The 13,005-nt window shown below is 38.9% G+C and overlaps 2 protein-coding genes across 2 annotated transcripts; one reads left to right on the top strand and one right to left on the bottom strand.

The window, feature by feature from the left end:
* The first annotated feature begins 573 nt into the window (after window positions 1-573).
* LOC110869007 (serine/threonine-protein phosphatase PP2A-2 catalytic subunit) lies at window positions 574-3,679 on the top strand. The gene is made up of 6 exons (XM_022118291.2): window positions 574-1,035; window positions 2,011-2,125; window positions 2,234-2,342; window positions 2,433-2,510; window positions 2,577-2,768; window positions 3,285-3,679. The coding sequence occupies exons 1-6, from the start codon at window positions 783-785 to the stop codon at window positions 3,456-3,458; spliced, it is 921 nt and encodes a 306-aa protein (XP_021973983.1). The 5' UTR covers window positions 574-782; the 3' UTR covers window positions 3,459-3,679.
* Window positions 3,680-4,987: 1,308 nt separating this feature from the next.
* LOC110869008 (glycosyltransferase family 92 protein RCOM_0530710) lies at window positions 4,988-7,009 on the bottom strand. Its single transcript, XM_022118292.2, has one exon. It carries the CDS (start codon window positions 6,896-6,898, stop codon window positions 5,168-5,170), a length of 1,731 nt encoding a protein of 576 aa, XP_021973984.1. The 5' UTR covers window positions 6,899-7,009; the 3' UTR covers window positions 4,988-5,167.
* Window positions 7,010-13,005: the final 5,996 nt, after the last annotated feature.

Below are 13,005 nucleotides of genomic sequence, written 5' to 3'. Positions count from 1 at the left end.
CATGGACAAGTGCTATCTCACCTCCCCTAATCCCGGATCACATTCACTCCTATTCTTTTCCAGTGGTCACATACATTCCATCCCCTCTTTTTGCTACATTCGCAACGTACATAAACACCCCTCCCTCTTTCTTCCACTAATCATTCGTCAATCAACAAACACTACTCTATTTCTTTTATGGTTATAGAACAAAATTTCAAGCTTTTAAGAGAACGTTAAATTTCACTAAAAATGAAAAAAAGTAATCAAACATAAAAACCCAAACTACAATGTCAAACAGAGATGAGCTCGGAACCATACGCGTACTTAAAGTATCGATATCGAAAATTGCAAAAAAAGTGGGTATTGGTATGGAAAGTGTTTTGTAGTACAATATTCAAAGGAAAATCATCCAAAATACCAGTATTCTACTGAACTGAAAGTACGGATCCCAAATATACAAAAACATTGGGCACCAAATATGACCCGGTATGATATAATTCGATACCGATACTGATACAGCACTCGTTTAGTTTCAATAGATACCGGATACTATTTGCTCCTACCCAAGATACAAAAACAAAACTACAAGAAGAAATGATATTTTTAGAGATTTATATATAAACACGAAAAAACAAGCTTCATCTCCTTTTCCCAAATTCTAGAGAGAGAAAATCCAAGGCTATGCGTTAATTTCAATCAAAATTCTCGAAATCTCCTTCACAAAATCACGAATTTCCAGATCTGAAACTTTGTTATATCTCCGATCTATCAACATTCGATCGGAAACACAACAGGTGAAAATGCCGTCACACGCGGATATAGATCGGCAAATAGAGCAATTGATGGATTGCAAACCGTTAACGGAATCGGAGGTGAAGACGCTATGCGATCAAGCTAGGGCTATACTTGTCGAGGAATGGAATGTGCAGCCAGTCAAGTGTCCGGTCACCGTTTGCGGTGATATCCACGGCCAGTTTTATGATCTGGTTGAGCTCTTTCGGATTGGTGGAAATCCTCCGGATACCAATTATCTATTCATGGGTGATTATGTTGGTAAGATTTTCATTATTATTATTTTGGGCTTTGTAATTTGTTATTATTTAGGGTTAATTGAACATATATGAGGATTAGGTTTAGGATTATATATAACAAAATTTGTGTTTGGATTTTGTGGTTATTGTTGAGATTTGTAAAAGCTATTAATTTGGAATATTTGTTGAGTAATGGTGATAATATATGAGTATGTAGGGGACAATGAATGTATCAATAATAAGGACATTTTTTTTCTATACTCAAATGGTAGCTAATTGGAGGCTATAACTGATACTTTTAGTTTATTCAGTGTTGTAAGAATCGCTAGGCACTACTCGCCTGGTGGGGTACCGACTAGCGATCAATCGGGATTAATAGCGGTTAATCGGATTAGTATTTTATATGTAATTTTCAGTTTTATATGTATATACACACATTTTTATATGTATTTTTACTAAGTAGACATGTTTTAACACCTTCTTCGACCCATATTTCGAAGTAGATAGGATTAATTGGCGGAATTTACAGATTTTGTCCGGAATTGCTAGACTGGATTTGACCACTGTTGACTGCCTAGCGATTAATTGGCTGATTAGATGAAAATTTAGTACTTCCATTTTGATCTTTAGTGTTAGCCTGTTAGGTGCATGTTTGGAAACACATACCTGCCAATATGGTAAGCTAATAGACATTGAGTAGATCATCGTCATTCGTCAGCATGAATATTAAAGCATATAGCTGGATACTCGTGAATTAGTATTTTTGTGGGTGCGAAATTAACTCGAAGTAAATAAGAGTTGGTTACGAAAATATTAATAAGAAGCTTAGAATTGGGTTTTCTGCAGTCTCGATGTCTTAAGATGGGTTTTCGTTCAAACTATAATATACACAGTCCAAAGAATTATTAGTATGTAGTTCAATATGAAAGTCTAAGATGCCAATATATTGCATTTTATTATTTTGCTGAAGACTATTCTAATCAGATTATCGTCACAGATCGTGGGTATTATTCGGTGGAGACTGTCACACTCTTAGTGGCTCTGAAAGTTCGTTATAGAGATAGAATTACTATTCTTAGAGGAAATCATGAGAGTCGCCAGATCACTCAAGTGTAAGACACTAAGACCTTTACCTTTAGTTATTTAACAATGGAGAATGAACTATTATTATTAGCATTCCATCATTTTTGTCACTCATATAACCGTTGTGCTCAACTCAGATACGGCTTTTATGACGAATGTTTGAGAAAGTATGGAAATGCTAACGTTTGGAAGCATTTTACCGACCTCTTTGATTACCTACCTCTTACAGCACTTATTGAGAGCCAGGTTAGAATTAAATATTTAAATTACAAATTTCATGTTTATGATTGTCGTATTCATCATATGGTAAATATTAATGGCTTTTTTGCATACTAGATTTTTTGCTTGCATGGAGGACTTTCACCGTCATTGGATACCCTAGACAATATCCGAGCATTGGACCGCATTCAAGAGGTACGGTGGTGTACATAAAGACTTTCACTGGCTTGGAATTTTACTTATAGACATTTTTTTGTGTAGGTCCCACATGAAGGACCAATGTGTGATCTGTTATGGTCCGATCCAGATGACAGATGCGGGTGGGGAATATCTCCACGTGGGGCCGGCTACACATTTGGACAAGATATAGCCTCTCAGTTTAACCATACAAACGGACTCACTCTCATCTCAAGGGCTCATCAGCTTGTCATGGAGGGTTTTAACTGGTGCCAGGTTAGTCACACCCTCATGTGTCTATATATATATAAACGAATAAAGTGCCATTTTCGTCCCTGAGGTTTGGCCATTATTGCGACATTCGTCTAAAGGTTTGGTCTTCCTCATCTGGATCCAAAAGGTTTGAAATCTTGTCATTTTCATTCGGCTCATTAACTCCATCCATTTTTCTCCGTTAAGTCAGGGGTATTTCCGTCTTTTTTGTTAACTTAAATAGCAATTCGGTTTCTTTCAGGGGTATTTGGTCTTTTTAGATAAAATGAAAAAGACTGAATTGCCGTTTAAGTTAACAATAAAAAAGGAAATACCCCCAACTTAACGGAGAAAAGTGGATGGCGTTAATGAGCCCGATGCAAATGGCAAGATTTCAAACCTTTTGGATCCAATGCGGAAAAACAAACCTTTAGACGAAAGTCGCAAAACTGACCAAACCTCAGGGACGAAAATGACATTTTACTCTGAAAAAACATATTGGATCTCACTAAACTTGTATTTGGATATGGTGGTTTGCAGGAAAAGAACGTGGTGACGGTATTTAGCGCGCCAAATTATTGTTATCGGTGTGGAAACATGGCTGCGATTCTTGAAATAGGGGAAAACATGGAGCAAAGTTTTCTTCAATTTGATCCAGCACCAAGGCAGATTGAACCGGATACTACCCGCAAAACACCGGATTATTTTTTGTAATCCAGATGGGGATTGTTTGTTTGTAATCCTTGTAGATTTTGTTAACACCATTTTTTTTGTTTGGATGGGATTGCTGCTGTTGGTGTTGACAAAATGAAATGTACCAATCAGTGATTATAGGCAGCAACAATTGGCTTGGTGTATTTTATTATATTCTTGTAGATTTGTGGTGCATTTAACATATTTGAGCAATCAAAATAAACTTCTAGTTTCTCTAGTAATTAGTTCTAAATATTATATATTAGTATTTGTTATTTATTCAGTTATGTTGATTGAATGTCTTACAAACCTAATGAAGCTTTGGACGAGACAGAAGCTGCTTTGCTGCCCCAATTGTGTAGCCTGTTGGAGATATGTAGTATCTCGAATGGGAAAGGTGGATGGGTTTGGTCTGGTACCGGGTGGTGTTGAGGTCGGCTTTTCAAGTAAAACAAAACTTTTGTTCCCGGATTGATCATATGATTCTGAGGCCGGTAATGTTGTGAAATGGAGGGTTCCGATTAATATCAATTATTTCATATGGAGGGCTTTGATGGATAGACTCCTTACCAGTAGAGGTGTAAACGAGCCGAGCCCGACTAGGCTCGAGCTCGGCTCGTTATGTTTTTATGAAGCTCGAGCTCGAGCTTGGCTCGGTTCGAGCCTACTTCTCTGAGCTCGAGCTCGGCTCGACTCGGCTTGAGCTATTTCGAGAACAACCTCAAATGAGCTAAAAGCTCGGCTCGAGCTCGTTTCAACAGTGATTAAGCGAGTCAAAGCTCGGCTCGAGCTCGGCTCACCAATGTTATCATCATCATTATTATATTATATATATAAAAAACTAAAATTTTGTTTAGGCTCGTTTGGGCTCGCGAGCCTAAACGAGCTTTGTATTTCAGGCTCGAGCTTGGGCTCGATAACTAAACGAGCTCTATTTCAGGCTCGGGCTCGGGCTCGTTAAGGCTCGACTCGTTCGAGCTTTTAACCGAACCGATCACGAGTAGCTCTCGAGCCTCTGGGCTTGTTTACACCCCTACTTACCAGGTTTGAATTGGCTAAATGAGGGATCAACATCCCAATGTTGGCTTGTCCAGTTTGCGAGAAAGAAGAAGAATCGGTCGATCATTTATTGATGCATACACGTTTGCTAAGCTGGTGTGGTCTTTTTTTAATATGGGCGTGATTACTTTGCCTATCGACACATACAACTCGGTGTAACTTGCCTATCGAGATATACAACTCGGAGATGGGTATGAAAGTGTTGTGAAATTTTCCAACTTACTTTTTAATGTTATGAACTTTCAGTACAACATTTGTCATTTGATATAACCAACCTTTTCAGGAAATGGTTTAAAGCCCATTATGCTAGAAAATTAGACAAAAACCCCCGGCCCATGTTGTGGAAAGATTCATGTTTCGCCAAATCATGTTTGGTTTGGCGTTTTTGATATTGATGATTCTATATCAAACACATGTTACACGTATAGAGCGTGAGGGATGTTCAATACATAATAAATCGTAAGTAGAGAAGAGAGTCGAGTAAAGCGATCTACGAAACTGAGTTTGTGACATTCACTCACTTGAAACCTTTACAAAAAAACTAAACAAAACATCTGTAATATGTCCAAACCGTATATTTGTTGCATCTTTTTTACTTACAAGAACAATGATTTCAAAGAATCAACCAATCTAACAATATGATTATATCCAACAATCAACATTATGTCACATTACCATGGCAAAGCCCCAGTTGAAACCTCACCCAAATTAGCCAAAACAAAGTCCCTCAAACCAGTGTCCCATACCTCACAGAACTGCAGTCTCCATTCGGCCGGTTCAATGGCTTCTGTACCCAAACCTGGTGCTCGGTCCCTCGAACCTTCGTTCTGTTTATCGCTCCAATCCGCCACATAAGTAGCCACCCTTCTATAAAACTTTGCCCTAAAAACCTCCCACACCTGATACTTGTAGTGATTAATCACTGCAATACTTTGAGGCAAATCCATGTATGTGAACCCTTGCTTTAAATGGAAATGGTGCACCACATTCATTAGGGTCGGGTCTAGCGCACTGGGTCTAATGATTGACTTGTGCCTTTCCGGGCTTTTTAGCCTGCAAGTGTACCCGACCGTGACTCCTTGTTTGGGTCGGGAAGTTAAGCCCGAAGGCCCGAAACTATGGCATGATGTTCTGATCTCCCCGATTGACGACGACGTGGTGAAATTTGAAACCAGGGTTCGGAGAGCACCCGGGCCTGGGTACCCGGATATGGGATTGTGTGGGAAGTAATAGAACTCATCTACATCCATAAAAGAAACCCAGTTGCATTCGGTTTGGGCCTGAATAGCACAATGTGAGAACCCGGCTTCTTGAGTCTTGATCCATGGCCACACGCGTCTACTAATATTGTAACCCTCGCGATCAAGACTCTCGATTACGGTTTTAATATCATCGTCACTGTTGTTATCGTAAATGAACCATTTCTCGACGCCTAGCCACGAATGGTACGTTATCCATTCACGAATCGAATGAGCTTGGTTCCACAACATCGTACACACGCAAAGCTCGTGTTTATTAACCTCCAAACTCCGTTCCGGAATGGATATCTTCGCTATGGACGGAACAACAACACGGTTAGCCCGGCCATGAACCCGCGGCATTAGAAAACTAACCGTAGCCCGAACTCCACTCGCTTTCTCCGGACGCATAACCATACTTCTCGGCAACACACACCGGACCACTTCTTGAGCTACACTCACAGCTCTTGAACTAAGCACATACTTCCCATTAACCCCTAAATCCCCAAACCCGAAATGACATGTGAATCGGGTCGGGTTGGATTCTTTACCCTGTCTATGACTTATACCCTTCACAAACACAATAACACTGTTCCCATCCAACACAGCTTCATAGGCCAAATTCTCCCATGAGAATCGGGTCGGGTCGGATTCTTCTGCTGTATTAATAACCAAACGACGTCGTTGTAGCGCAACCGGTGATGAAAAGTTCACCGGCGGGAGAGGACACCGGACGAGCAAACGGTTATTAATATATTCATCCACCGACAATACACTCATTTTAATATCCGGATCCGAACCCGAATTGTTAGTTTTATACACACAGTGTAACTGATTTGGAGCCCTAATTTCGGAACCTTTGGAGAGAAGTAACAGAGTATGATCAGGAAATGAAACAGTAGCTTGTATCTTAATCTGAGGCAACTTGTGAAACGTGTGGAACACGCTATCGGCATCGATTTGATAACTAGAGATAGAGGATAATCTGGAGAGTGTTACGGCGTGTGGAAGCGCCACCGTGTGTCGCCGGAAAAGTACATAAAGGAAGCAAAAGAAACCGAAACAGTAAAGAAGAGATCTTACTGGTGGAAAGTGGCGGAAATTCGAGAGTTTTGTGGTTTTAGGAAACCGCTTTCGGTTCCGCCGTTGCTCCGGCGAGTCCATGTGTTGGTTTTGCTCCGGCTGTTGTTCGGTTGGACCGTTGGGGTTTTTTAAAAGGAGTAAAGGAATGTTTTATGAAATTGGTGTGACTATATTGTTGATAATAAATACTTTTGATTTTTAATTGATTGGTTTGAAAGGGAAATGAAATAATTGTATAATTTAATGAAAGATTCTGTTAGAATATGATAAAGTAAAAAAAAAATAAAGGTGAGGACGCGTAAAGGAACAAAATGTGTGGTGCAATGATGAATAACATCGTGCCACTTTCGCAAACATGGTTCGCTTGTTCCGGGTCAATTGTTGCGTATGGACGTAAAGTCGTAAACAATTTTTTTTTTCTTTTGAAAATAAGTCGTAAACAAATGTTAATTCGCATCCTGATTCTAAATATTTTATTGAATTGAAGTTTTGTCATACTTTTCTATATTTTTTGTTGTCGTGTTTTTTCTTTTGTTGTTTTTTGTATATTGAAAATTATTATTAGGTTATCCGTAGTTTGAACAGCTCCCTAGTCCCTACGCCATATCAGTCCATGGGACATCAATACTATCCAAGCCACTGCTATTCTAATAGCGGAGTGAAGATGGGGAAGACGGTAGGGCCGCAAAACATAACAAAATACGACAAAAACAGGGTGAATTATTTCTCAAATGTCTATATTGCGACATTCTTTTGCTAGTTAATGAGTTAGATTGTTGTTTCACAGAACACAGTCTTTTTATTGTATTGCATGTACAATGAAAAATACGTATGCGACAATAATGATATTATAGTTGATAACAAATAACAATATTTTAGATAACAAGAGACATAGATAAATTGTATTAATTACCTAATCATTTATAGTGACATGTTTAAGACTACAAAGCTGACTAAATTAATGATACATATTTTATATAGTAATATGTAAGGTTGTTCGTCTAATCAAACATTCGTATTTGTTTTTATACTATTACGAAGTAGAATGCATGGGGTATTTTCAATGTTACCTTGTACCAATGTCACTGTAATGGTTACGTATATAGTAAATGCTTATACCAAAACGGATGGCACTTTGTACTGCCTCGAACTTTTAGAAATTAACTATTACGATCAGCAATCATGTGTTTGTATCATAATCTAGTGGCTGACCCATAAATTATTTTCTAGTGGTGCGAATGAGGGGTTTAACCAAACTTTCAAAGGGTGCGATTGAGATTTTGCCTAAAAGTACACTAAAATTTTATTTTCAAGGAGTGTGCCCGCCCACCCAACCCATTACCTAGGTCCGCCCATGCTATTATAGACGTGGTGCATGACCAAAGTATGAAAAGATTTAATGAGTATCAAGCTAGCTATATACATATAGATGAATCCATATGTGTTTTTGTTGTGTTTTCGTTGTTGGTTAAGTAACCAGCACTAGTGCTCTAGTGGTGGCCACAGGTATTTAAGTTTCACTTATGGTAGGCCCGTGTGAGTTTTCCCCTCCAGGTCTCAAGTTCGAGTCTGAGTGATAGGGGTTTCTCATTGAGGGGTTTAAATTGGAGATCTATTGTGCGAGGGGACTCTCTAGTGCGGACCCGATTAAAACAATGTATGCTAGACCTCTTGACATTCGCAAACACTTCACACCTTTCAAAAAAAAAAAAGGTAACTCATCTAATAAATCACATATTTGGAGGCGAGTATTTTTTCCATTGGTCAGAGTAAAACAAATAGCTATTATATTGTAATTATTTATTACTTTGAAGCTAGTATTCTCCTAGGGGATGGTTCAAATAAAAACCACTTTTATTGTGAAAACTCGAAAACTAACTAAAAAAAGCCTAAAAAAAACCTAAAAAACATACAAATTTTTTTTTTTTTGTTTTTACAATTTTTTTTTAGAAAAATCGCTACTTTTTATATATGGAAAAAAAGTTTCAAAAAAAAAAAAAATTTTTTTGGTTGTACTGCACATGTGCACTAATACGGAAAGCCTAAACCACTTAACCCACCCCCCACCGACACCCCCAAAAACCTAAACCCCCCACCCCCCCCCCCCCTAAAAAAAAAAAAAAAAAAAAACCTAAACCCCCCACCCCCACCCTCCCGAAAACCTAAAACTAAACCCTAAACATAAACCCGAAAAAAACCTAACCCCCCCCCCACCCCCACCCCCCAAAAACCTAAACCCCCCTCCCCCCACACCCAAAAACCTAATCCTAATCCTAAACCTCCAAAAAAACTAACCCTAAAAGCTAAACTAGAATCAAAAAGCTAATTTTAAGCATGTAATGCACATTGTAGGACATGTTATATTGCACATGTGCACTACTATAATAATAGTATTGAAAACAAGACGACACCATAAATCTTTTTTTTATGTCATAAAAAATATGCTCGAATATACTTGAATGAAAGATAAGAAAATTTGTGATCTTATGGTGCCATTTTTGTTTTAAAATGATAACGTATGGAGAAATGGGAAATGTTTGAAAAGTTATATATTTTTTGTTCCAATTTTACCCCTCCTTCATTAAAAGTCTTCCCCCCCTCCTTTTTAGTGGGTTTTAGTTAGTTTTCTAGTTTTCACAATAACTAGTGGTTTTCATTTGAACCTTCCCCTATTCTCCTATCTATCTATTTTTAATAACAAACAACATTTTACTTGTAAAAAAACTAGTTAAAAGTTAGAGACTATACACAAAAAATCAAAGAAAGACGTTAGATGCATCACACGATATTTTATACAAACATACTTTTAATGATCATTGTTTTCTCCTTTGAATTGTCTATGTATCTTACTTTTCTCTATAAACATAGTAATAGTCATGTTTTTAAACATCGCTAACCATCATTCATTGATTAATCAACGAAAAATTATAAAGATTCACACACATAAACTACTAGGGGTGTAAACGAGCCGGGCCGAGCCCGAGCTCGACCAGGCTCGAGCTCGGCTCGTTAGGTTTTTATGAAGCTTGAGCTCGAGCTCGGCTCGGTTCGAGCCTATTTCTTTGAGCTCGAGCTCGACTCGCGAGTAAAACCCAAAGCTCGAGCTCGGCTCGACTCGGCTTGAACTAATTTGAGAACAACCTTAAACGAGCTAAAAGCTCAGCTCGAGCTCACTTCAACATCGGTTAAACGAGCCAAAGCTCGGCTCGAGCTCGGCTCATCAATGTTATCATCATTATTAATATATTATATATAAAAAAATTAAAATTTTGTATGGGCTCGTTTAGGCTCGCGAGCCTAAACAAGCTTTGTATTTCAGGCTCGAGCTCGGGCTCGATAACAAAACGAGCTCTATTTCAGGCTCGAGCTCGGGCTCGGGCTCGTTAAGGCTCGGCTCGTTCGAGCTTTTAACCGAGCCGATCACGAGTAGCTCTCGAGCCTTTGGGCTTGTTTACACCCCTATAAACTACTTTCCGGTTTATTATTCTAAACATTATACGTTTTGTTTTAAACCTTTGTAATCATATAAGAAGGAACGAAGTTGCTTTCGATTCTAAACATTATACGTTTTGTTTTAAACCTTTGTAATCATATAAGAACATGGGCGTAGGATAATAGGGGCGGGAGGGGGCGGCCGACCCCCTGAACTTTTCGTTTAGTAGTGGGGAGTATATAGTTTCCATATGGAAATTTTTGGGTATATATGTTTTTGACCCCCTGGTTTTATAGAAATATTTTGGTATATACGTATTCGACCCCCGGTCGGAAATATCAAGCTTCGCCACTGTATAAGAAGGAACGAAGTTGCTTTCGATTCTAAACATTATATGTTTTGTTTTAAACCTTTGTAATCATATAAGAAGGAACGAAGTTGCTTTCGATGCTAGAGTATGTTAATGATGACATGTGTAGGCATTTGATGATGATTAATTGATTATGCTTTAAATAAAAAGGTTGCATAATAATACAAAATACAGTTCTACATCAATTCATGTCTTAAAATTATTAATTATTTTATTATGAGTTTAGTGGGCAATAGAGGGAGGTAATACCCGTAAGTCGTAACCTCGTTGTTCATTGTTTTTGAATGTCGTTGACACTGACAGAGAGGCCGGCCGCCCCACTTGAACCAGAATCTTTAGGAACCTTCTTATTCTTCGCATGATATGTTTTCTTCATAAAATACTAAAATAATTTACACTTTATTTAGTTAATTAATTAATTAATTAACTAGCTAAAAGTATTTTACATGTGTATTGATGAGGTATGGTACTAGACCCGACCCGAACGGTCGGACTTTTCTGCTATTTATCACTTTTATATTAATTATATATTATTATTATTATTGTGTACTAATCCGCGAAGCCTAGCGCATTGTAGTTTATGCTACACTAGGCTGTGGGCTCGTAAAGACAACCCCTAACTGGGCCTGGCCCATTGAGGTTAGGGTTTTCCCATATCTCCTATATAAGGAGGTCTCCACCTTCTCATTAGGGCATGAGATATAGGGCAACACTTTTGTAGCTGGAAATAGGGGATTCTTCCTCTACCGGCCGTCTCTACATTGCCCACGTTTCTCTCTTCTTATTTGCAGGTCTAGTTGCAGGTCTAGGATTCGGGTGAAGGAGACGAGGTGTGGCCATATCCGTATTCATCACCGTAGAAGTTCCGACCCAAGCCGGTTCATGCTTCTTCATTGGCGCCATCCGTGGGACCGCTGACAAACCGCACCTTCGTTCTCCTTCGCTCACTATCCAGACCTACGTCTCTTGGTCAAAGTTTTCTAGATCCAGCAATAAGCGATTTCGGAAGGAGGTTATTGAACACAAAACCCCATACCGGTACAACGCCGTTCCCTCGGGGTCTCCAAAACTCAAATCTAGTGGCTTTTGAGATATTTGTATGAGCTTCCCAAAGCGACAGAGGTGAGTTCTATGGCCAACTATTTTAATTGCAGTTTTGAAGCTTCATTATATTAAGTCATTCGAAATCGTGCTCCTTTAAATGCACATAAGGTTGTACTTAATAAAAAGCACAAACATAATACTTTATGTCTGCAAATCAAATAAAATATATGAAAAACAACTTTATGAATCATCTTTACCTTAACAGTGGTTGTGTTGGTCAACCCCTTAAACAAAAAGCAGGAACATAAAAGTTTCATCGCTGATCATACTTCGTTACAATCAAGCGATCATTAGATACACATATTATACTATATACTTTATATGATTATCACGTTTGCTGTTAACTTGTAAATATAATTTTGGTGCATTGCTATTAGCATTGTTTATCAACAACAAACTGGGGGACTAACATGGTTAATGGTTTCGTACCATTCCAATGGTCAAAATTGTTTTAACATATTGTTCGAACGAGCACACTTCGTTACCGCGGGTAAATCGGGTAGTGCAGACACACTCCATCGCCGTGCAAGTACGCTCCGCGCGAGCACACCTTGCCTACCGAACACAAGCTTCGTTACCACGGGTAGAATCTACCGCGCGTGTACACTTCGCCCTTATCTGACGCACTCCGCCGCCGCGCAAATACACCACACCCGCCGGACAAGCTCTGTCACCCGCGTATACACTTCGCCCTAGGCAGAAAAGCTCCGTGGATAAACTTCGTCGCGCGTCGTATGAGCAAGCTCCCTATGTGCGGACAACTTCCACCCTGCGAGCAAACTCTGTGTTTGTCGGTGTCATGTGGGCCAGAGATCACACTCACCGGAGACCCGCGCTTAGGCGACACCACGTACATGTCATTGGCGCGCCGGTCACACAAGGCGCTGAAAAGGAATCCCTTCCGCCGTATACATTCAAGCAAGGTACTCTCTGTGTTAAATTTTTTGCTTCTAAAAAAGCTAAAGATGTTTTCGTGGTGGTGATATTTGTGGAAAATCAACATAAACTCCTTAATATTATGTTTGCATTAACATATGTGTGTTTTTTAAACTCACATCACAACTCACAGTAATCAAATGAGTAGACAGTACAACTTTTATAGCTACACTTTAAATCTTAAAACACTTGTTTGCATGCTTGTGGTTTTGGTACTATACAAACCATCCATGCTAATTTTTTACTTCTTAGTGCTACTGATCGATTTCTGGCTGCAAGGAAAGCTTAAACTTATCTCACATGCAAAGACCTGTGCCACTTCAAAATCGTTTCAAAGAAAAAAAA

This window comes from Helianthus annuus, chromosome 17 (genome assembly GCF_002127325.2).
Source record: "Helianthus annuus cultivar XRQ/B chromosome 17, HanXRQr2.0-SUNRISE, whole genome shotgun sequence".
In the NCBI taxonomy this organism is placed as follows: domain Eukaryota; kingdom Viridiplantae; phylum Streptophyta; class Magnoliopsida; order Asterales; family Asteraceae; genus Helianthus; species Helianthus annuus.
This window is presented reverse-complemented; position numbering and strand designations above follow the sequence as displayed.

Bases quoted from the DNA above. Each gene is read 5' to 3' on its own strand.
- LOC110869007 (XM_022118291.2), top strand. From the start codon at position 783: ATGCCGTCACACGCGGATATAGATCGGCAAATAGAGCAATTGATGGAT. The intron at 2,126-2,233 runs GTAAGACACTAA...TGCTCAACTCAG, and splicing joins AGTCGCCAGATCACTCAAGT to ATACGGCTTTTATGACGAAT. The intron at 2,343-2,432 runs GTTAGAATTAAA...TTTGCATACTAG, and splicing joins CAGCACTTATTGAGAGCCAG to ATTTTTTGCTTGCATGGAGG.
- LOC110869008 (XM_022118292.2), bottom strand. From the start codon at position 6,898: ATGGACTCGCCGGAGCAACGGCGGAACCGAAAGCGGTTTCCTAAAACC.